The 24,787-nt window shown below is 43.9% G+C and overlaps 1 protein-coding gene across 1 annotated transcript in view; it reads right to left on the reverse strand.

Annotated features, from left to right (window-relative positions):
- Window positions 1–24,787, reverse strand: part of STX1A (syntaxin 1A) — a 447,455-nt gene that overhangs the window by 40,857 nt on the left and 381,811 nt on the right. The window contains exon 8 of the mRNA XM_029613098.1: window positions 5,729–5,866. Within this exon, the coding sequence (XP_029468958.1) occupies window positions 5,729–5,866 (138 nt within the window). The remainder of the gene's footprint in view (window positions 1–5,728; window positions 5,867–24,787) is intronic.

Consider the following 24,787-nt stretch of genomic DNA (forward strand, 5'->3'; position numbering starts at 1 on the left):
GAAGAAAGTTGATATTTCTGAGGTCCAGGATGTGCGGAGAGTAACTACTTTCTGTTGAAAGAATAGTGAGATTAAAATTCCCCCACCCCTTGCGCTTTGTAGCGTCCGGGGGACTGTACCCTGAACCTTGGTACCAAGTGGAGTGGCCGCTCTGATATCCGGCAAGTTGAGAGACCAGGTGTCTAACTGGCGGGGCTGATGTAATCTGGATATCATGTAATCTCCCACGGGAGCGTGAGCGGTAAAAGTCTTACCTGCATTTCTGTGTGCTATACAAGAAAACGTCGAGACCAGTCGCCAGGCCTCGAGGTGGATTTGCAATTGAGGCCTGGCGACAGGATCTTTTGCTGGATCTTGTGTTTAGCAGATCAGCGAATGCATCTGGGATTTCAGTCCTTAATTAGGAACCAGAAGCCAGAGTATTAATCAGTACAGAGACCCGTTGCTGACAACAGGAGGATGTCCTGATGCAATCCCAAATGATTGGTAGAGAGGTTCTCTTGGTATTGTGTCCGACATAGCTGACAATAGCGATATGTGACACTAATACGGTTCTTGGAAAACAAGATGACCTAGAACCTTTCGAATCATATGGCCCGATTTAGAGAACAGGTCTCAATGGGATTGTCGCTGAAGCGGGATTAGAGTACTTACCATCCATTGTGGATTGCAGAAGGACGAGCCGGTGAAGATCGATGGCTCCATGGATTTCAGGAGACATCGAGGGACAGCCTGAAGGACGTAAACATCAGATGCAACTCTGTAACCTGGTATGGTAGCGCAGGTACAGAGGAGACAGGCCGAGCGTGTCTGGCGCTACTACAGTAATTTGCGGAGGGTCAGAACCCCGCACCAGTGTTGGTGGGGAACGCCTCGGGTACAGGGGAGCCATTATGACTCATGAACTCGGCCCTCTTTGCAGCGGCTTGATGTATCGTGATGCCAGTGCAGAATTCCTCAGAACTCGGTCCGGTCATTCTGGAGCACCGAGGACTACCAGCACTGTGTGGAACAGTGGCGGTGGCAGTAGCGATGTTGCTCGGCCCGGGCATTCTCCTGCACCGAGTAGGATAGCACAGATGTCTTGGATGGCGTCAGTGGCGGACGGTCACCCTGCCGGTGACAATGAGTGCCACGGTGCTCGGCGCAGTCTTTCCCCAGCGCCGGGGTGGATGCCCTTGCTGTCTTGGATGGCGAATGATGATGGACTGTCAGCATACCTGCACTGCTCCTGGCTCTATGTAGTGTCGTGGGCTGATATGGGGCTTTAGTTAAGAACCTAAAGCATAGAGCACTGTGTTTAGGGGAGGGCATTGCATGTAGGTGCTATGTCAGTATTGACGGTATCGATGGCGGCATAGAAGCGGCCTCGAGGGTATCGCCAAAAATATAGATGAAAAAAACGTCGATGGCCCGGGCAGAGCAACGATAACAGTGACGGAGGCACCGATGGCATCGGCGTAGGTATTGATGGAAACGATGTGGCATCGAAGAATCGAATAGACATTGATGGCATCGGGAAATTGATACCGGCATCGACGGAATCAATGGCCGCATCGATAGGAAGGACGAGGACACCGATGGAAATGACATGGGTGTCGACGGCATCGATGGATGGAGACGGGCGTCGACGGCATTGATGGAATCAACCTGGGCATCGATGGCATCGACCCAGCCATTGATGGCACTGACGACACCAAGGTGTGCATCGATGGCATCCACCTAGGCATCGATGACATCCATGGAAAAATCAGCGCCATGGATGAAAACATTGATGGCACTGAAAAAATCGATGCGGGGATCGATGGCATCGACGGACCGCGGGGGGAGGGGTGTCAATGGCATCGAAAAAGGCAGGATGGCCTGGAAAGGGGTACCGACGGTAGCGATGGGGGCATCGACTGCACGAAGGTACCGAGGTATGAATTCGACAGAGGCCCTGGCGACAACGGTAACCGTGGAAGTCCCTATCCCACTAGCGCTAATAACCAGGCAGAGGGTCACAGGAGGACACTCGCAGGCTATGTGGGGTTAACTGTGAAAACATAGGGAGAGGGAAGGCCACAATTCGGTTGGTAGGCCAGGGAAACCGTAGTGAGGTGACAGGAACCAACCGAAAAACAGGGCATAGTACTCACCGAGCGTCGATTAAATGTACGTGAAGGGAGACCCCTGCAGGGAAAAAGCGTTTGTGAAGTAAAAGTTTAAGTGTTTCCGTGTGGAAAAATTGTGAGAATTTCTCACAGAGCTCCTAACCGCTATGCTTACTGCAGAGTGGAAAAAAGAAGACAGAGGGGAGACACCTGTGGTCACAGGGATAATTGGAGACTGAGCATGCTCAGTGCACTCAGTGTGCCAGTGTCAGTCAAAGCTTTATAGAAACTTTGACAGAAAAGTTTTCCGTAACAGGGCTCCGTCCACTGACGTCACCCATATGTGAGGACTATCATCCTGTTGTCCTGTGAGAAAGTATGTGCATAAATCTTTTCCCTGCCCAAACTCTACCCCCCGCAACACCTCCTCGCAGTGTGGGTAAAAGTATGCACAAAATCAGGTTTTGCATGTTCTTTTACACACAATCTCTGGGTTGATTTTCAAAGCACTACTTATACACATAAAACATTTTTATATGCCTACAGTACTTTGAAAATGCAGCCTTAAACTAACGTTTCATTGTTAATGGTGAGATTTACAGTTTCTGAGAAAGTTCCATTACACCTGAGTATTATAATGCAGATTGGCTAACAATATTACAACCTGCTGCAAATCCAATTTTTCCCAGAACTCTTATCCAACATAAATAATGCTTTTTTGGAAGTAGCAAGCATGGCAATAACACAGAGCTTTGTCCCAGGCATGATTAGATGTGACAATACAGTACTAGACAGCAGCACAGCTCAGGAAACAGAACATGCAAGGGAGATCATGCACATGACAAAAACTACAGGATACAGACACTAATCATCCAATACACTGTCACATTGTTTACCTGCAGGTCAAAGTACCCACTCTCATCCAGAGTATTAGCGGCAGCATGTTAAGTAAAAACAAGGGGTGTAAAGTGTTAAAGATGAGCATAGACAGGCTGGGTGCATAGGATGACCAGACCCCCAGGTTGGGTTTGTAGGGTATGCACTGTACTGGAATCTTCTCTTTCATGTAGTACATGCCATCTTGTCTGCATGCAGGTGCAATACATGCCATGCTGTTCCACACATAGTTCTATACTTCTCACACACAGCACGGCATGTAACATGTCATCTCATATACAGAGAGGCAAATTCTTCTTTTCTCAGGCACAGATATAGCACATGTCGCACTGTCACACACAGAGACAAGTCCCACGCTTCTCACACATAGGTATAGCACATGTCACACTGTCACACATAGAGAGGCAAGTCCTTTGCTTCATACACAGGTACAGCAAGTCCTTCGTTTCTCACACAGCTATATGCAACAACATATATCTTCAAACTGTTAACCCTATCTTTGAATGTTGTTTTCTATATCATACTACCACTTGACTTCAGTTTTCATATCAAAGCGTGCACCATTTGTGAGGTTCCACACTTGGCACTCCTTAGTACCACAGTAACTTTTCGTCAGAGATTCTCCATTTACCCTAGCTCCATATCAGAGACTCTCATGTTGAGCGCCCTCACTGAGCCAAGAGGAGATTCCTAGCCAGCCTGCTTGCTTATTTCCCTCCCTTAGTGCTCTACCCTGTCACATTGTTAAAGGAAGAAAGGGGGACGTGGGAAGGTTATTAAAAACAAAAGCCTAGCATAAAGGCATGCCCTTGAATGCCTTTCTGCACACCGCGCTTTGGCTCAGAATCTGCAATTCCAGCTGCAGTTGCCAATCAGCCTGGCCACTCTTTTATTCTTAATGTTAATATGCTAATGTTTAGTTACATGTTAGCTGCTGAAAAACAAAACAAACTTTGAGGGCAATATTCAGCTGCAGGGTGCCTCAGCTAGTTAGCCAGATAAGCTTATCTGGCTAACTTGGCCTGTATATTCAGTGGGGATGGCCTGGATGGCCTGTATATTCAGTGCTTTGGCCAGCCACTGAATATACCTGGCTATCCTAAAGTTAGCTGGATAAGTTTGTCTGGCTAACTTTAGGACAGCCCTATGGTCTGACCAGACTTAGCAGCTGATGCAAAAAAAGTGCACTGAAAGCAGGCGCTGAGTGTTCAGCGCCCACTTTCCTAATGCGCCCCCAGGTACCTCTCCTGGGGGCGCAATGCAATACTTAAATTAGGACTTGCGCTGTCCCTAGTGCCTCCTTGACAGCGTGCGCCCGAGAGAGGTCCGCTGTCGGTGACTGTCTGCCAGTTAAGAAAGTGGATGCTGAATTTATCAGCGCCCATTTTCCTAACCGGCACACATCCATGGGTTAGGAAAACAGAAGCTGATAAATTCAGCGTCCATTTTCCGAACCTGACTGCTGGCACCCGTGTCTGACCTGCCCTAAGCTCCCTCCCCTTGAGGGAGATTAGGGCAGGTTGGAAGAAGTGAATAAATCAATATTAAAGTGTCGGGCATTTAATATTAATTTATTCACTCCTTCACTTATTGCCGATTGGTCCGTTCACTGTCACATGTCAGCAAAAGGACCAATCACCTTTCAGAAGGCTGTCCTGAAAGGGGATTGGTCAGACACGGCTCACTGTCAAGGAGTGAGATTTTTTTTCATAACTCTTTTGTTCTTCTGACTTAATATCGCCATTTCTGAGCGTAAAAATGTGCATATTGGACACACTTTTTTTTTTTTTGCATTGGGAGTGAATAACTAATAGTCTCATTCACATGCATTTGCATGTGATGAGCGCTATTAATTCCCCAGTACGTTGCATACGCGTTGTGGAGGCGCTAATGCCCTAATTGCATAAGGGGATTTGGTTGCGCCTACACAACCCGTGTACAACTGCGGCTGAGTGCACTGTATGGCATTGGCCCCTTAGCCGGATAAATTATCCAACTACTTCTGAATATCCAAATTCCTTATCTGGTTAAGTTGGCTTCTTCCCAAAACACCCTTGCACCGCCTATCACTTAACTGGCTAACTAGTTATCCAGCTAAGTGGCAGCTGTTCAGCAGGCCAGATATTCGGCCACCACTAAGTGGCGCTGAATATTGTCCTCTAAATAAACATAGGGCCAGTATAAACTGTGAGGGTTTCTCATTTTTATTTTTCTGGTACACAGAGGAGAAAACAATTAAATCAAGACTGCAGGTACCCACACTGACACTGTCATATTTAGCAAAGACTGCATCTGCATTCATGGGCTTCATGCTATGTGAAATTTGTTCCTCAACCCGAAATCACTTGGAATTTGGTATGGGCTGCTGCCATCTGTTCTAAAAATGATTCTGTCTTAGAGAATCTTCATCACTACTAAAACTGAACAAGTGGCCTTATAACCATATGTAAGCCTTCACAATTGCCATGCAAACAGGAGAAAAAAAATCTCAAATGAGGCAGTGTGCGCACAATAGGACAGCAATAACAGTGCAGAATATGAAATAGACCCTCCCTATCATGGAAACAGCATCCTGCTGGTATCTTTTTTATACCCAGGCTGCTGCTGAGACATGCTCCATCACAAAGGGACACTACATGTATGCCTGCTCTCCCATCACCAGAGCTGCTTTTTTTTTTTTTTTGTGACTCCTCACCAAACCCCTGTTGGGTTCAACTTGAAATATGCCCTGGGCTTACCTGACTCTCCACTAGCATGGCCATATCCATGAACATATCATGTAGCTCACGGATGCTGTTTTCCAGCTTGATAATTTCACTGTGCCGTGTCTCAATCTCATTCAGTGCTTGTTTTGTGATATTAGAGTCCATGATGATCTTAGAAGAAAGAGAAGTCAATGAACTTAATCCATATAAACACAACATAACATTACTTTTTGTTTCAAATATGCCTTGCCACCAAGGGGCTCAATGTATGGAACAACAATTTAAATGACAGTTCAATAATAAATAAATATAGTAATAGAAAATACACTAACATAAAATAAAATTAATCAAATACTCTTAAAACCCTACAAGTATAAACATTTAAAACTGTCACCAGTAGAACAATTAAGATCAATCCCCACAGACGTAGCGAAAAAGCAAAGTTTTTAACAAATGTCTCCTTAATAAGTAGTATTTGATAGTCCAAAATACAGCTGCTCAAATCTCAACAGACTCTCCTTTGAAGGAAAGCGCAGTTGCTTACTGTAACAGGTGATCTCCTAGGACAACAGGATGTTAGTCCTCACAGGTGAGTTACAACATCAAATGGAGCCCAGCATGAAAAACTTTTGTCAAAGTTTCTAGAAGCTTTGACTGGCACACTGAGCATGCCCAGCATGCCACTATCTGCGCATCCACACGAGGTTCCCCTTCAGTCTCGTAACATAGCAAAAATAAGAGCGAAAAAATAAAATAACAAAACGCATGATGACCCAACTCCGCGGGGTGATGGGTGGGTTTCTGAGGACTAACATCCTGCTGTCCTAGGAGAACAACTGTTACAAGTAAGCAACTGCGCTTTCTCCTAGGACAAGCAGGATGATAGTCCTCAAAGACTGGTGAATACCAAACTCCAGGCTGCTCCCGGCAACAACTAAGACCAAGTTACCAAACAAGGTGCCAATGGGCACAACAAAAACTGTGGTGCTGTTGGTCAAGAGGGGGATAGCCTGGTTCCAATCAGAGGCTTTAGGTAGGAAGAGTTGGGTTTAAACCTGGAAAAGACTCCGAAGGACAGATTGGTCGAAGGCACTGTCTTGTCGACCATCCTTGTCCAAACAGTAATGAGCAGCGAACGTGTGTAGGAAACTTCACATTACTGCTCGGCAAATGTTGGCAATGGGGACCGCCCGCAGATGAGCTACTGATGCCATCATGGCCCTCACAGCATGAGCTTTGATTCAGCCTTTAAGATGAAGGCCCACTTGTGCATAGCAGAATGCAATGCAGTCCACCAGCCAATTAGATAGAGTCTGTTTACCCACTGCCACTCCCAGCTTGTTGTTATCGAAAGCACAAAGAGCTGAGTGGATTGCCTATAAGCTGGTGTGCGTTCCAAATAGAAGGCTAAAGCCCTCTTGCAATCCAACATATGAAGAGCCCATTCCCCTGGATGGGAATGAGGTCTCAGAAAGAAGGTGGGCAAAACAATGGACTGATTGATTTGAAAGATAGTCACAACCTTAGGCAGGGACTTGGGGTACATATGCAGAGCCAATGATCATGAAAAAACTTTGTGTATGGCAGGTACGTAACCAAGGCCTGAAGCTCACTAACTCTATGAGCCAAGTGATCACCACTGGGAATATAATCTTCCAGGTGAGGAACTTTGGGTCGCAGGAGCGCAAAAGCTAAAAGGTAGGACACATGAGCTGCGCCAGGATAATGTTGAGGTCCCAGGACACAACAGGAGCCGAAAAGGGAGCTTTAGTTGAAGCAGACCCCCTCATAAAGCGACCTACTATAGGCTGCGCCAATATCAGCGTGCCAACAACATCCCGGTGGTATGCACTAACCACACTTAGATGAACAATGACTGAGGTGGTTTTAAGGCCAGACTCGGACAGGTGCCACAAATAGTCCAGGAACCTGGGAAGGGGGCATGTGAATGGATCTAAGTCATGCCCCACACACCAGGTGGAGAACCTCTTCCATTTCAACCTGTAAGACTTGCTGGTGGAAGGCTTTCTAGAAGCCACCAGCACCTGGGAGACATTTTCTGAGAGGTCAAGGGGCTGAAGGACTAGACACTCAACATCCAAGCTGAAAAGGCTAAGGCCCAGAGGTTCAGATGGCGCAGGGTACCCTGGTTCTGATTTATCAGATCATGTACAGTTCCCAAGCCTGATGGGATCCCTCATCGACAGATCCCAAAGGAGAGGGAACCAGACCTGCCTGGCTCAGGAGGGCACCACTAGGATCATGGTCCCTTGATCCTGCTAAAGCTTCAGGAGGGTCTTTAAGAGGAGTGGGAGAGGAGGGTACGCTTGCAGGAGACCCTTCCCCCAATGAACGGTGAAGGTGTCAGAAGTTGGACGGCCTTCCCCCACGACCAGGGAGCAAAAGTTGCTCACCTTGCAGTTGTATGGGGAGGCGAAGAGGTCCATATCGGGGGTTCCCCATCGGTGGAAAATCCGGGCCTCCACCTCCGGATTCAGGGACCACTCATACGGTTGAAAAGAGCAGCTTAGGCAGTTTGCCAGTACGTTCAGCGTTCCAGGCAGATACGCCACTCGCAGCGACATCCCCTGTGACAGGGCCCAGGACCAGATCTGTACTGCCTCCTGACAGAGGAGGAACGATTCCGTGCCTCCTTGCTTGTTGATATACCACATCGCGACTTGGTTGTCCATCCGAAGCAGGACTGTCTTGTTGGACAAAGAATCCCGGAAAGCCCGAATCACCCGAAGCTCTAAGAAGTTTATCTGGCAGAGAGCTTCCTAAGCAGTCCAGTGACCTTGCGGGAGGTTGTTCACATGGGCTCCCCAACCTTGAGGGGAGGCATCAGTGGTAAGCACCACCTGAGATGGGGCAGCCTGGAAGAGAATCCCCTCCTCCAAATTCGAGAGATTCTCCCACCAGGACAGAGAGATCTTCAGAGGATGTGTGATGGAGACATGGGCCTCGAGTCCTGGGATGCCAGCTGCCTTTGCGACCGCAGTGTCCATTGCGCCCTGCGCATGCGAAGGTGGGCTAATGGCATAATATGTACTGAGGCTGCCATGTGGCCCAACAAGCAAAGCAGAAGGCAGGCACTTACACTCCTACTGCTGTGCACTAAGGTTGCCAATGAAGCTAGGACAAGGGCCCAATCACGTGGCAAGAATGCTTTCGCCTGCACCCTGTCCAGCCTGGCTCCTATGAAGTTCAGCCAGGGAGATGGGCAGAGGTGAGATTTTGGGTAGTTGATAACAAAACCCAAGGACTGCAGCATCTGCATTGTCAGGGTTAAAGCATCCACTGCCTCCGTGCATGATTCGCTTTTGACCAATATTACCTATATTAAAGAACAATACCTCCTCTTCTTGGATTTCACTAACCTTAGGCTCATAGCTTCTCTAACTTCACTCTCGAAGACATTGGGGTCAGTAGTCTTACATCAATTAAATGAATTCCTTGCAGAACATGATATTTTACACTCAAATAAACATGGGTTTAGAAAAGGCCATTCTACTGAAACTCTCCTTTTATCCTCATTTGATACATATCAGAGGTTTTGATTCTAACACAGATTTTATTTTAATGCTTTTAGATATTTCTGCTGCGTTTGATATGCTAGATCATAAAATATTACTATCAAGTCTTCAAATCTATCGGAATTCATTCTATAGTTTTAAATTGGTTCGAATGTTATCTCACAAATCGTTCTTGTCAAATAAACATTGGTTCTTGTTCATCACAACCTTACCCTCAGTCAACAGGAGTTCCACAAGGGTCTTCTTTATCCCCTATACTGTTCAATATATATCTATTACCACTTAATGTGCAATTTAAAATCTAATCAGGTTATATGCTAAAGTGCATCCTCTGTTAATCTCGTTACATATTACTAACCCAGAGGAACTAGGCTCAATTTAAAGCCAACCATATGTTTTATATATATTTATTTCCAAACTGCGTCTATACAATTTAACAGAAAGTGCTAAGTGCAATACATGATATCCCCGTTAAAAATCCTCCACACCATACTCACATACACACCATGCATACCATCATATCCCACCACATACTAAAAAACCCAACTGGTACATAAACAATACTAATACCCCCCACTATATACCCCCAATGTTACAATACATCATTTTTCAAATAGACATTCACTGTTATTACCAATACCAAGTATCTGTTATTAATTAACATGTATTACATTGTATTGTTTTTAAAACACAAGAAACTCTTAAATGTCATATCAGATACAAAGTATCTACCATGTTAACACAATCTTTAATTCAATTCATACAATGTGATATCTGATGTTATAATGCCCGACGGGACACCCGTTTCACCCCTTCCTTGGGGCTTCTTCAGGGATGAATTTCCGTATTATTCACATGCACCCTCTATCACCGTCTTCCCATATATTTAAGAATATAAAATCATTACTGTCTAGAACCAGGTTAGAACAAGTGCAAGAGGATTGGGGACAGACCAGGTGTGGATCTTGTTCGGTATGTCAAAATGTGTTAGACATCAAAGAGTATAAAGTACCACATTTACCTTACCCACACTGTTTAAGAGGCTGCTTCACATGTTCTTCTACGATGGTTATTTATGCCATCATTTGCCCATGCGAGTTGGTATATATTGGCTATACCAGCAGACAGATTAGGCAACGTATCATCGAGCACAAAAGTAGACTAAGGACACATAAGAGTGGAGCGCCACTTGTATCGCATTGGGAGTCCGCTAAACATAGTTTAGATGACCTTAAGTTTTTTGTTATCCAACAGTGTTATGTTCGCCAACAAGGTGATGTGAGTAATATACTTAGAAAAATAGAACAAAAATATATTTACTCTTGGCAAACTGTACATCCGCTGGGATTAAATGATAATATAGAATGGGATGCTTTTTACAGTGGGTAAGGGTTGTTTGATAGATGGTTTTAAATTGTGGAGTAAAATGGTGATTTTCTGTCTGGGGTCTGATGAGGCTGCTTATTTTAAGGGTGCATAGTTAAAAGCAGTGAAGGACGAGTTTTCATTAAAGATGATTTTCCATTTGAAGTTCAGTACGCTATGGGGTGTTTCACATTAGTATCACGTCAGGTACGTCTTGACATCAGAGGAGAGTTAAAAATACGGATATTACGTTTCCACGATAGACTTCCTTGTGAAGTTCAGGATATGGCGGCGGCGTCTGTCGCAGTAAATTTGTTGAATTGAGTGTTACCATTTGCAGCGACTGCTAGACATGACGATTGGCATTAAGTTCTGTTAAGGTAAGCTTGGGAAGTTTTTAGGTTATCTATTGTGGTGAGGTAGAATCGAAGTATAGATAACGTTGGTATATGAGGTCGAATTGATGAGGTTGAATGGTGAGGTTGACTCGGAGTATAGATAATGGCAGCACAATAGGTCGAATTGGTGAGGTTGAATGGTGAGATAACTATTGTGGTGAGGTTGAATTGGAGTATAGATAATGTTAGTATATGAGGTTGCATTGGGGAGGTTGAATGGCATAGATAACGTTAGTATATAATGGTGTCACTAGGTTTGTTAAAAGAGTCAGGGTGCGTTAATAGACAGTTTTAAAAAGTTTGATTTAATGAGTTGAATGTGTGAAAGGTTCCTTTATTTTGACATCATTAATGATGAGACATACGGGAACATGAATTATTAAAGGAATTATTGATCTGATTTTATACAGATATTGAAACAGTTCGGGTCTTTGCTTCGTGAGATCAGCAATGATGAAATGACAACGCATGCCCTGCAAATTTGTAATTATAAGTGCTTTTAGCAATTAGCGGGAAACAGTTTCGCCGGTTTGAATACATCTGGTTGGTACGGTGTGTTTAAGGTGACGGTGCACAGGGTGGTTATCCCTGCCCTAAAATAGATATTCTTTTTTAACTTTATGAAATATATTCTTTTGTTAGTTGGAGAATTGACGGCTGTGTGCAATTGATATCCTCCCAATGAACTGGAGTTCAATATCACTATATGAATGCATGGATATTGACCAATACATATGGGAAGACAGTGATAGAGGGTGCATGTGAATAATACGGAAATTCATCCCTGAAGAAGCCCCAAGGAAGGGGTGAAACGGGTGTCCCGTCGGGCATTATAACATCAGATATCACATTGTATGAATTGAATTAAAGATTGTGTTAACATGGTAGATACTTTGTATCTGATATGACATTTAAGAGTTTCTTGTGTTTTAAAAACAATACAATGTAATACATGTTAATTAATAACAGATACTTGGTATTGGTAATAACAGTGAATGTCTATTTGAAAAATGATGTATTGTAACATTGGGGGTATATAGTGGGGGGTATTAGTATTGTTTATGTATCAGTTGGGTTTTTTAGTATGTGGTGGGATATGATGGTATGCATGGTGTGTATGTGAGTATGGTGTGGAGGATTTTTAACGGGGATATCATGTATTGCACTTAGCACTTTCTGTTAAATTGTATAGACGCAGTTTGGAAATAAATATATATAAAACATATGGTTGGCTTTAAATTGAGCCTAGTTCCTCTGGGTTAGTAATATGCAATTTAAAATCTATGCAGACGATATACAATTATTTGTCCCATACAAATCATCTTGGTCTGCGACTCTTTCCTTAGTCCAACTATACATTAAAACAATAGAAAAATGGCTCGCCCATAGCAGTCTAAAATTGAATGCAAAAAACCTATTTCTCAGCTTTATTGAAAACCCAAGTAATGCTCTGCCTTCTCATATAACTATCGGTAACGAAACTATCTCAATTAACAAATCAGCATGAAATTTAGGAATTCTATTGGATTCAAATTTATCGTTATCTCAGTACATTTCAAAAATAGTTAAAAATTCTTTCTTTAAATTACATTTGTTAAAATTATTACGACCGTTATTTTTTCATGATTTTCAATCAGTACTTCAATCGTTGATTTTTTCGGGTTTAGATTATTGTAATGGTCGATATCTTGGTCTCCCCAATACAGTCATTAAACCATTACAGCTAATTCAGAATTCAGCTGCAAGGGTCCTTACCGGTACTGCAATGAAACAACACATTTCCCCTATTTTGTATAAGTTGCATTGGCTGCCAGTCAAATATAGAATTTTGTATAAAATTCTGATAATACATGCTTTAATAAATAGCTTTGATTCCATCTGGCTGTGCACAACTTTAAGTGTATACAAACCACCAAGAGAGCTCAGATCTGCTACTAAGAACTTGTTAGAGATAACTTCTGTACGACAGGCTACATTAAACGTTACAAGACAAAGAGCCTTTTCAGTAGCAGGTCCCATTTTGTGGAACTCTTTACCAAACGCCCTAAGACAAATTGCAAATAGGAGTGATTTCAAGAAAGCATTAAAAACATACCTTTTTAAAGTAGCTTTTGGAAATACAGAGCTTAGGCAGTAAGATAGCTAATCAGTAAGACAATGGCTAAATTTTAGAGCCTGGTACTTTGCATATAAACCTTTATGTTAGGACTCTCTGCTCCTTCATGTTCCACCTGTTTCTTGTTTCTAATTAATAATTTTTTATAGGTATTTTATTTTGCTTAGCTGATGTTTGCATTTTTAGTTTTATTATGATGTATTGTATTTTTCTCCAACTGTATTTTTATTTTATTTATTTCTAGCTAATTATATGGTAAAGGATTATGTAATATAGTGGTTTTATTTTATTTTAGTTTTTTACTATCATTGTAAACCGTTTTGGTCAATTTGCATTGTTAAGATGGTATGTAACATACTTTAAAATCAATCAATCAATCAATCAATCAATCAATCATTCGTCCAGGTATGGGAAGATGTGCACCGCACAGTGCTTGAGGTGTACGGCCACCATGGCCAGGCATTTGGTGAAGACACAAGAGGCTGAGGCCAAACAAACGGCAGCACCCTTTACTGGTAGTGAGCCTGTCCCACGACAAAGCGCAGGTACTTTCTAACCCGAGAAAGATGGCAATGTAGGAGTAGGCATCCTTGAGATAGAGGGAGCAGAGCCAGTCTCCTCTTTTGAGGAGGGGAATCAGAGTGCCCACAGAAACCATTTTGAACTTTTCTCTTGCAAGAGGAAATACCTCGAATAGAACCCTCGGCCCTGCTGAGGACAAGGAATGGGCTCTACCGCTCCTGCCGTGAGAAGGGCAGACAGCTCTGTCCGAAGTAGGCCCTGCTGGGCGGATGAACCCCATGATGGATACGGGGGAGAGCTCTCTGGGATCCTTCTGAAATTGAGACAATATCCCTGGTGAACTATGGGGAGGACCCATTTGTCCAAAGCGATGGCCACCCAGTGGTGGGCAAAGTAAAGAAGTCTGCCTCCCACTGGGGGATCTAGAATCAGGGGTGTGTCTTACTGACTCGTGCTCCCTCTCCTCCAGTCAACAACCGGGGCCTGCTGGGGGGCCGGCTGGGGTCTAGGTGCTTGTGTTGACGAGAACAGCCCCTGGAGCTAGAACTCACTGTGCGAGACCGAGAGGCGGGGGGATAATATTTCTGCTGCTGGTAAAAGGACTTCCTGGAACTTGGCCTAGAAGATTTCCTGGCAGAAGATGGAGGGTTTCAAGCTCTAGCAGAGAGTTGTTGAAGGGTTTCGTGGTGATTCTTCATCTGAGCTACCGCATCTATGACCTTAAGGTTTTCACCCGTGCATGGGAGGTCAGCCAACTTCTCCTGCACCTCTGGTCGAAGGTCAGAAGCACAGAACCAGCCCATCCTACGGGTGCTAATGCCCACGGGAAAATGTTTCAAAAACATCATAGGTGGATCTCACCTTGTGTTTTCCAGCTTCCAGACCCTGCTGAACCATGGCAGAGAATGACTCCTGTTGCAGTTGGGGCAGGCATTCTGCGAGTTCCTAGACCTGTTTCCACAGGTTTCAGTTGTAGTGGGTCATGTACAACTGGTAGGAAGTGATATGGGCGATGAGCACAGCGCCCTGAAAAACCTTCTACCCAAGGCATCCAGTGCCCTATGTTCTTACCTTGGAGGGGCAGAGGCATGGGTGCGGGAGCATTTGACCTTTTTGAGGGTGGACTCCACAACTACAGACTGGTGAGGGAGATGATGCCTCTCAAAACCTAAGGCCTGCTGAACTAGGTAGGTGGTATCCACCTTCCTATTCTCTGGGGAGATGGAGATCGGGTGTTCCCACATCCGGAGGAGAAGATCCTTAAAAATGTCATGAATGGGAATAGCCACTATCTCCTTAGGGGCGTCGACAAATTGGAAGACCTCCAGCATTTTAAATCACGCATCCTCCTCGGTGAGAAGCTGGAAGGGGATAGTTTTGGCCATGGCCCTGACAAACCCCGCAAAGGAGAAGTTCTCCAGAGGGGACAGACGCCTTTCCTCCAGTGGAGAAGGCTCTCACAGGGGGTCATCCAAGACTTCAGAAGAAGATTCTGAAGAATCATCCCCCCACAGGTCATAAGGCCTTCTTCCTCGCTGAGGCCATCGTGGGACCTGCGTGGGTGAGGCCTGTGTAAATCCCTAGTCCTGGGCTCTGAGGGCTTCGAAGGCACTGAGGACACCACAGGAATCAACAGTCCCACTGGTAACGGTGGAACCGGTTGCTGTGGGAAGCCAGAGGGCCCGGGCAAAGGTTAGGGGAACCGAGGCTTCGGGACTGCAATGCCGGATGTATCTTCCTCCTCGGAGAACTCAATGATGGGGATTGCTCCCAAGGGAGGCATCGGTGGCCGCTGGGGAATCAAGGGTCCCTTGGGCACCGGCTGCATTGGGAGGACGCCTAGGAGGTTGTCCAGACGCTAGAGCAGGGGTGCCAAGATAGCTGGCGGAGGCTCTGGCACCAGTATGGGGGCTGGTGGTGGGGGTAGATCAATGCTCCGCAGAGCTCGAAGCACCGCATTCTGCACCCTGTGGTCCAACTCCTCCTGAAAGTCAAGTGAAGACAGGACTGAGGGAGGGAAACGAGGCGTCACCAGTGCCTCCTCCGGTCTCCGAGGAGACATGATGCCCAACACTGATATTGGTGGGGAACACCTGAGACTCCCGGGTTTATCGGAGGATGGGGCCTCCATACCATGGGGTTGCTTCGGTGGTGGTACGGCAACCATCGGTACTGCATTGGAACCAGAGTCATGCACCAACAGCGACCAGTGTCAATGCTTGCGGGATCTCCCATGGTGCTTGGCCCAGTCTTTCCCCAGCGCCGAGGAGACGGAGGATCCCGATGTCCTGGAAATCAACGAGACCATGGAGAACTGGTCAGCATTCCCTTGGTCTTTAGAAGATGACACCGGGGATGTGGCGAGGGGGAGTGTGTCGAGCAGCTCCCCTCAACCTCCCGATGTTGATGACTCCAAAGCGGGTGTGGATGGAGGGCCAAAAAGTTTCTCCATTTTATCGAGTCGAGCACAACGGCCCTTGAGGATCATCTGATTGCACAGTTGACACTCACAGGCATCGTGCGATGCCCCCAGGCAAAGGATGCAAACCTCATGCAGAGCCGTGATAGACATGGTCCACGGGCAGGGAGGCACCAACAGAAGATGGACAACACCATGAAAAACAGCTGGTGAATGGTCGATGACCGGAAATTACCAATAAGTGGGACACCGGGAATTGACCATGAAGATGGAAAAAAAAAAGTTTACCTACTGCGCCCAGGAGATACACCGACCGCGAAGGGGGACCCAACGATGGACCAGGAGGAAAAAAGCTAATTTAAGCACAAAAAAGGCAAAAAGAGCAGAGCTCCAACAAACTGTGAGGTAACTGCACCGTGGAAAAAGAGAGACTGAAGGGGGACTTCATGTGGATGAGTGGATAGTGACATGCTGGATATGCTCAATGTGCCCATCAAAGCTTCTAGAAACTTTGACAACAGTTTTCCGTGCCAGGCTCCATCTGATGATGTCACCCATCTGTGAGGACTATCATCCTGCTTGACCTAGGAGAACATATTACCACTGTGTTGATTAGGCTACAGTGGCTTGCAATCGCAGCTAGGATAAAACGTAAGGTTTTGTTCTTGGTCCATAAGGCTTTGAATAATGGTCTGTCTGCTTGTCTAAGCATGATACCGTAGTAAAGCCATATAAATCTACTTGATTATTGAGATCTGCAGGGCAATATCTTTTAGACATCCCTTCAAAGACAATTCGGTTAGTCGTGCAGTAGAGTGTTTTCTGTGGCTGGCCCTGTGTGGTGGAACACCTTCTCGGAAGAATTAAGACTGAGTATTCGGTAAAAATGTTCAAGAAAAAATTAGATGAAACTAATTGCATAAGCATTTGGCCCTGATTCTGATGATATTTGAGGATGCTAGTCTGTAACACACTTCTTCTGGGGCTTAACACACTTCTTTCTGGGGCTTCCTCTCTCCACCACAAAACCACTACAGATGCTCCAAAATGCAGCAGCTAGAGTCTTGACTAATACAAACCGCAGAGATCACATCACCCCCATCTTACGGCACCTGCATTGGCTACCAATAAACTACAGAATCTTACACAAATCCCTCACCATAATCCACAAAACTATCCACAAACAACTCTCGTTGGACCTCCAGATCCCCCTCAAACTCCACACCTCATCCAGACCCATCAGAGAAATATACAAAGGATCTCTGCAAGCCCCCTCAACCAAAGCCACACGCCTCTCCGCCACCAAAGAACGAGCTTTCTCGATAGCAGGACCCACCATCTGGAACAATTTGCCACCAGACCTCAGACAGGAACCCTGCCTACAAACATTTCGAAAAAAACTCAAGACCTGGCTATTTCGCCAAGCGTTCCCATAATCGTTCCGCTTAGGAACTTTACAACTTAAGCCTACCTTGTAATATACAATGCTAAGCCCTCTTATACCCTTAATGGTTGTCTCTCTCTTTCCTTTCTTTTTCTTCAATTCCCAAGTTTGATCTCCTTGTTAAATGTAACTTTGCCTCCTCTGATTGCTCTATTGTTAAATGGTTGTTAAAAGTGTTATCCCCAAGTTCCATGTAAACCGATTTGATATGACAATATTCATGAAAGTCGGTATATAAAAGAATAAAATAAAATAAATAAATAAAATAAGATGAATGCCCCTATCGACTTGGAAATCCTCCTCTGCCTATGTTTATCTTAAGTAATTAAAAGAGCAGAGTTTTATGCTGTTGAGATTTTTGGTATTATCTAATTTTTTGTGAATGTTTTTATTTGTTTCCCACCTAGAGTGGTAGATAGGCGGGCTCTACATTTTTTTAAAGACATGGTCGGACATAAGAGGAATGTTTGGGGGGGGGGGGGGGGGGAAGGAGTTCCATAAAGCTGGAATGAAACAGAAAAACACCCTCTCTCATGTTCTGGTGAATTTCGCCTCTCTCACAGAAGGAACAGAAAGCCTTGTAAGGAGCTGTAAAGATATGATGGGTATATAGCAGAGTGTTTACCAGTAACAGTTATTCTCCATGACAGCAAAACAAACAGCCACACATGATGGATGACGTCACCCAACAGTGCCGAGTCGAGTAGTTTTATTCTCAAAGCTCAAAAAGTTCTACTTTGCTCTTTGAGCATATGCAGGCCACTCTGCACTAGCATCCCCATGTGCAAGTCTCCTCAATCGCTTTCCTAGCTTGGTAAACTTCCCAGGGAGGTTGGAGGGATTGTGAAGCTGTTTTGTTTTGTTGTCTATGGAGAACACCTGTTACAGGCAAGCAACTTTACTTTCTCAGTGGACAAGCCCAACAGTCACACAAGATGAGACTCTCTAGCTGAGGTTTGTTTAAAATAGCTTTTGACCTGCTTTTCTGCAATCCATCTGATTCACTGCAAAGATTAGTTGATTATTTAAAAAAGTTCTTAAGCACTACTTGTCCAAAAATACTGTGTTTGTGTGAGTCCTTATCTAGACAGTAATGCTTTGTAAAAGTATGTATTGTTGACTATGTGGCAGCTTTACAGATATCTTGGATTGTTGCCTAGTTGATATATGCCATCAATATGGCCATTGCTCGTACCTGATGTGCTTTTATTGATTGTGGAATGTATAAACCAATAGTTGAATAATAATGAGAAATGCATAGAGTCAACCATCTTGATAAAAAAAAAAAATAACTGTTATGTCTTTTTTAGATGTGTCATAGGATACGAAAAGTTCAGTTGATTTCCTGAGTGTTTATATTCTGTCCAAGTAAAAAAGAAGGCTCTTCTGCAGTCCAGGGTATGGAATGCCTGTTCAGCTGTTGACATATATAGTTTAGGAAACAATGTTGGTAGTATTCGTTCTTGATTTAAGTGGAATTGTGACACTACTTTCAGAAAAAACTTTGGGCAAGTTCTGAGGAGTACTCTGTTTTAATATCTGGATATAAGGGGTTTAGGATACCAATACCTGTAGCCTGATTGATGTGACTGTTATAAGAAACTCTTGATGTAACTGTTATTAGAAATAATGGTTTCCATGCTAAGAACTTCATATCTATAGTAGCCATTGGTTCAAATGACATTTTCATAAGTTGTGCTAACACAATATTCAAGTCCTATTCAGGTGTAAGTTCTTTTAGTGGTGGTCTAAGGTTATTATGTCCTTTTATGAGCCTAGCCACTAATTGTTGCTGAGAGATTGGTTTTCTTTCAATCGTGTTGTGATAAGCTGCTCTTGCACTCAAATGCACTCTAATGGAATTTGATTTTAGTCCAGCATCCATAAGGTGAAGTATATTTACAACTGAACATGCAAAAGGATGTTCTGCTTGATTGTGTACCAGATAATGAATCTTTTCCATTTGAAACTGCAGGATCTTCTTGTGGCGGGTTTTTTGGATGCCATAAGAATTTAATTTAATTTATTCTTTGTGGTAAATGTAGCTGCATGATCATGTTGCTTTCAACATCCATTCTGTCAATGCTAGAGACCGGAAGTTGGAATGTAAAACTGTTCCCTTGTACTGAGTTAACAGGTTCAGATTTATTGGTAACTTACAGGTGCATCTGCCTCCAGTCTGATCAACAAAGAGAACCAACTCTGATAAGGGCAGCAAGGTGCTATTGAGATCATCATTCTTCTGTCCTTCCTTAATTTCAGAACTGTCTTTGCTATTAAGAGAATCAGTGGAAAAACATATACCATCTACTTGTTCCATGGAATCAGAAAGGCAACCTTCATTATTATGGCCTTTTTTAACAATATTTTTGTAGTTTGTGATTGAAAGGAGATGCAAATATGTCTATACCTGGTGTGCCCCAAGTTATGAAAAGGTCTTGTAGTATGAGATTTTTGAGTGACCATTTGTGTGGTTGTAACTAACAGCTCAATCTATTGCTATTATATTGCTCTTTTCTGGAAGGTAGATTGCTGAGATCTGCATTTTCCTTTTGATTGCCCAATTCCATATGGCCATGGACTCTTTGCAAAGCAGGAAGGAGCCTGTTCCTCACCTGCTTGTTTATATACAACATGATAACTTGTTTGTTCGTTTGTATTCTTAGCACACTGAAAATCGCTCTCTGCTCTAGAAGATTGATATGAAGAATAAGTTCTTCTTTCGACCATTCTCCTTGTGTACAGATGTCATTGAGTTATGCTTTCTATCCATGATGAGATGTGCCTGTCGTATTACTGGTAAACAGAAGTTAGGACCATGTAGAAGGTTTCTTTTGATGGTCCACAATTAAAGTGTATGTTTTACCTCATCATTTAAATTGATTTTGTAGCTTAGTGGTTGAATGAGTTGATTCCATTTGCTTTTTAGATGCCATTGCACTTGTCTCATTTTTAATCCTGCTAATGGTGTTACATGCACTGTTAAGAACATAAGAACATGCCATACTGGGTCAGACCAAGGGTCCATCAAGCCCAGCATCCTGTTTCCAACAGTGGCCATTCCAGGCCATAAGAACCTGGCAAGTACCCAAAAACTAAGTCTATCCCATGCTACTGATGCTAGTAATAGCAGTGGCTATTTTCTAAGTCAACTTAATTAATAGCAAGTAATGGACTTCTCCTCCAAGAACTTATCCAATCCTTTTTTAAACCCAGCTACACTAACTGCACTAACCACATTCCCTGGCAACAAATTCCAGAGTTTAATTGTGCACTGAGTGAAAAAGAACTTTCTCCGATTAGTTTTAAATGTGCCACATGTTAACTTCATGGGGTGCCCCCTAGTCTTTCTATTATCCGAAAGAATAACCGATTCACATTTACCGTTTCTAGACCTCTCATGATTTTAAACACCTCTATCATATCCCCCCTCAGCCGTCTCTTCTCCAAGCTGAACAGTCCTAACCTCTTTAGTGTTTCCTCATAGGAAAGCTGTTGTTGCACTCGGGGGTGGACCCTTGTCCTGGAGCATTGGAGAACTCAGAGGCTAGAATGAGCTTCACCACTGGCAGCCTGTGGTCCCCCCGGATGGAGCCCATAGGGACCCGGGCCGCTTGGACTTAGGTGGGCCTCGCAGGGTCTCCTGGAGAGGTAGTAGACAGGCGTGCCCACGGATAGCAAGGGAGCGCTGTCGGACTCGAGGCTGTAGGTCAGATGGAGCAAGGAGGACCAGAACAGCATAGACGATGACAAGGCAAGGAACAGAGCCAGAATCAGGAGATGTAGTCAATTAGGCAGAGGTCAGAATCCGGGAGTCAGTAGTAGTCAACGAGGCAGAGGTCAGGTTCCAGAGGTCAGACAAGGTCACAAGGCAGGCAGAGATCAGAAGGCAGGCAGCAGACAGAGAGGTCAAGTACCAGAGAGACAGTCCGAGGGTACTACCTGGGAGACGGACGGACAGACGCAGGAACAGAGGAAAGCTGGAACAGCAGGATGCAGAAACAAGGCTGGAACAGTAGGATCCTGAAACGAGACTGGAACAAGACTGGAACAAGGCTTAGTACGCAGTGACAATCTAGCATACAATACAATGCTGACCCGAATGCCAAGGCAAGGAAGTGTAGGCAGCGACTTCCTTAAGTAGTTCCTTCAATCAGGGTGCACCGCGGAGCTAGGACCTGCCCCTGGTTCTACAAGAGGAAGAAGCTGAATTCCGGCACGAGGCCCGGTGCACAGCAGAAGGCCCGGCGACCGCTGCTGCCGTGGCCATGAGGAGCTCGTGGCTGCCGCTGGGGAGGCTAACCCGGGACCTGCAGAGGAGCCAGAGAGGTGAGCAGGCCCGTGCGCGGGCTGGATGTGGACAGGGCGCGCAACAGCTGTTCTACCCCTTTATCATTTTGGTCGCCCTTCTCTGTACCTTCTCCATTGCAACTATATCTTTTTTGAGATGCGGCGACCAGAATTGTACACAGTATTCAAGGTGCGGTCTCACCATGGAGCGATACAGAAGTATTATGACATTTTCCATTTTATTCTCCATTCCTTTTCTAATAATTCCCAACATTCTGTTTGCTTTTTTGACTGCCACAGCACAATGAACCGACGATTTCAATATGTTATCCACTATGTTGCCTAGATCTCTTTCTTGGCTGGTAGCTCCTAATATGGAACCTAACATTGTGTAACTATACCATGAGTTATTTTTCCCTATATGCATCACCTTGCACTTATCCACATTAAATTTCATCTGCCATTTGGATGCCCAATTTTCCAGTCTCACAAGGTCTTCCTGCAATTTATCACAATCTGTTTGTGATTTAACTACTCTGAATAATTTTGTATCATTTGCAAGTTTGATTACCTCACTCGTCGCATTCCTTTCCAGATCATTTGTAAATATATTGAAAAGCTCAGGTCCCAGTACAGATTCCTGAGGCACTCCACTGCCCACTCCCCTCCATTGAGAAAATTGTCCATGTAATCCTATTCTCTGTTTCCTGTCTTTTAGCCAGTTTGTAATCCACGAAAGGACATTGCCAGTTATCCAATGACTTTTTACTTTTCCTAGAAGCCTCTCATGAGGAATTTTGTTAAACGCCTTCTGAAAATCCAAATACAATACACTACATCATGCCTTGAGTAAAGCCATGCTGACTTTGTTAAACCATGTCTTTCTATATGTTCTGTGATTTTGATATTTAGAACACTTTCCACTATTTTTCCTGGCACTGTAGTTTCCCGGATCACCCTTGGTGCCCTTTTTAATGTTCATGCCATGTGTCCCAGTAGTTTCATGTATTGTTTGGGTGTTATCAATTTCTTTGCTTTCACATCTTATGTTAAGTTGATTTCTTTGTTTGCTCCCTTCAATAGAAGATATACTTTCACTTTGATCATATTCAAGTTTATGCCGATGAACTCCAGATGCTGTTTTGGTGTAAATTTGGATTTTTTGTAGTTTACGAGGAATCCTAGGTAGTGCATTGTCTTTATCAGTAGGACTAAGTCTTCAGGCATATACGGTAGCTATCCCACTCCATTAAGAACATGTGTTACCGTAATGTTGTTGAAGTACGGCATAGGGCAAAGTCAGCACTGGTCAAATGGAATTCCTTCCCTTTGTCCTTAACGGGATGTTGTGCAGTAATAAATATGGTCATCTGTCCAAGGTGCTATATAGTTTGCAGATGGTGCCAATCTGGGTTAGAAGTGCAGAGATGCGAATGTATAGGTCCATAATAACTGCCTTTCTATGGCATAATCAGTCTGCTAGAATCAAGCTAAATAGCCTGATTTGTGGGAAAAAATACGGGGGACTAAGTGTGCTCGATCTGCAAATTTACAGTGTTGCAGCTTTACCAAGATATGTTCAGGAGTGGGTATCTTTACATAAAAAAAATTTGATAGGGCAAGGTTAATGGCAGATTGGGTACAGCCTCATAATATGATAAATCTTCATTATCCTAGTGCCTCTATTGGGACCATGCAGTTAGATGTGCCTTGAGTTAATGCTTTTGTGAAAGCATGGAGACGGTGGAGAGTTAGAGAGAGTAGTCTGTCAATTGTTCCCTTTTTTTGTGTTTTATGGGAAATAAAGATTTCTGGCAGGGATGGAAATTGATTTTTCAAACATGATTTTTCAAACATTGATTTTTCAATTTTCTTCTGCATCTACCAATTGTCTTGGGCAATTGGTAGATGCAGAAGAAAATTGTATGTACACATTTCAGCAATTGTGAGAGCAGTGGGATTTACCGGTTAATCACTATTTTGCATACCTACAGGTTAAGCATTATGCTACTACTGTTTCAAAGAGAACCTTGAACACCATAGCATTTTCAGAGGATGAGGAGACTTTTTAATAGGCTACCTCCAAATTTAATAAAGTCTGTATTTGGGTCTTCTCTCTGAAGAAGATGTATCCACTTAGAAAAACTGGCACAAGTATGGAGTCCTGATCTGGGGTGTTATATTGGAGAGTAAGATCTTATGACATTTTCTAAGATTTATCAATATTTGTTTCCTGCTAATTTAAGGGAGTTGCACTTAAAAATACTGCATCGTATATAACCTGAGATAAGGGGATATGGATGCATCTATAGGAATCAGATTTATGTCTCAAATGTCAAAGGTAAAAGGAGATTTCTGTCACATGTTTACAGAATGCCCCAAACTACAGGAATATTGTATAAAAATTGGCGAGCTAGTTGGAAAACATCTGGGGGGGGGGGGGATCTTATGGAATGGAAAGATTCAATATTTATATTTATTTGATAAGGAACTAAGACTACCCAGGGGAGGGCATACGTTTTTGGCCATAGTGATTTGGTTGGCTAAGAAAGAGGTAATGGCCTGTTGGTATAATGCTGAGATCCCTTCTTGTAAGCAAGGGGGGATGTGATGAAGTGCAATGCACCCTTTTGAAATGGTAAAGCAAAAGGAGATGAAGGACAAGAAAACTCTGTTGATGTGGAAGAGTTATTTTGTTTTGTGGGGAAAGGTATTGTTAGAGGATTATGACCAAATTTAAACTTATCAAGTAACTAAATACAGGGTCTCTTTGTTGCTCTATTTAACTATATTCATATAGATGCAGAAATACTATGGGGACGTAAGGTGGATGTATAGGTGGTATGATAATGTGAATGTAAGTGTGTGGGGTAATGGGGAATTGGACTGAGACAGCAACCAACAAGGGCCCTGATTTTGACAGTCTGGGAAACTGATATGTATGGGAGTGACTTGTATGGCACGGCAGATGCTACCATAAGCTTGCTGGGCAGACTGGATGG

Source organism: Rhinatrema bivittatum, chromosome 8 (assembly GCF_901001135.1).
Source record: "Rhinatrema bivittatum chromosome 8, aRhiBiv1.1, whole genome shotgun sequence".
Classification (NCBI taxonomy): domain Eukaryota; kingdom Metazoa; phylum Chordata; class Amphibia; order Gymnophiona; family Rhinatrematidae; genus Rhinatrema; species Rhinatrema bivittatum.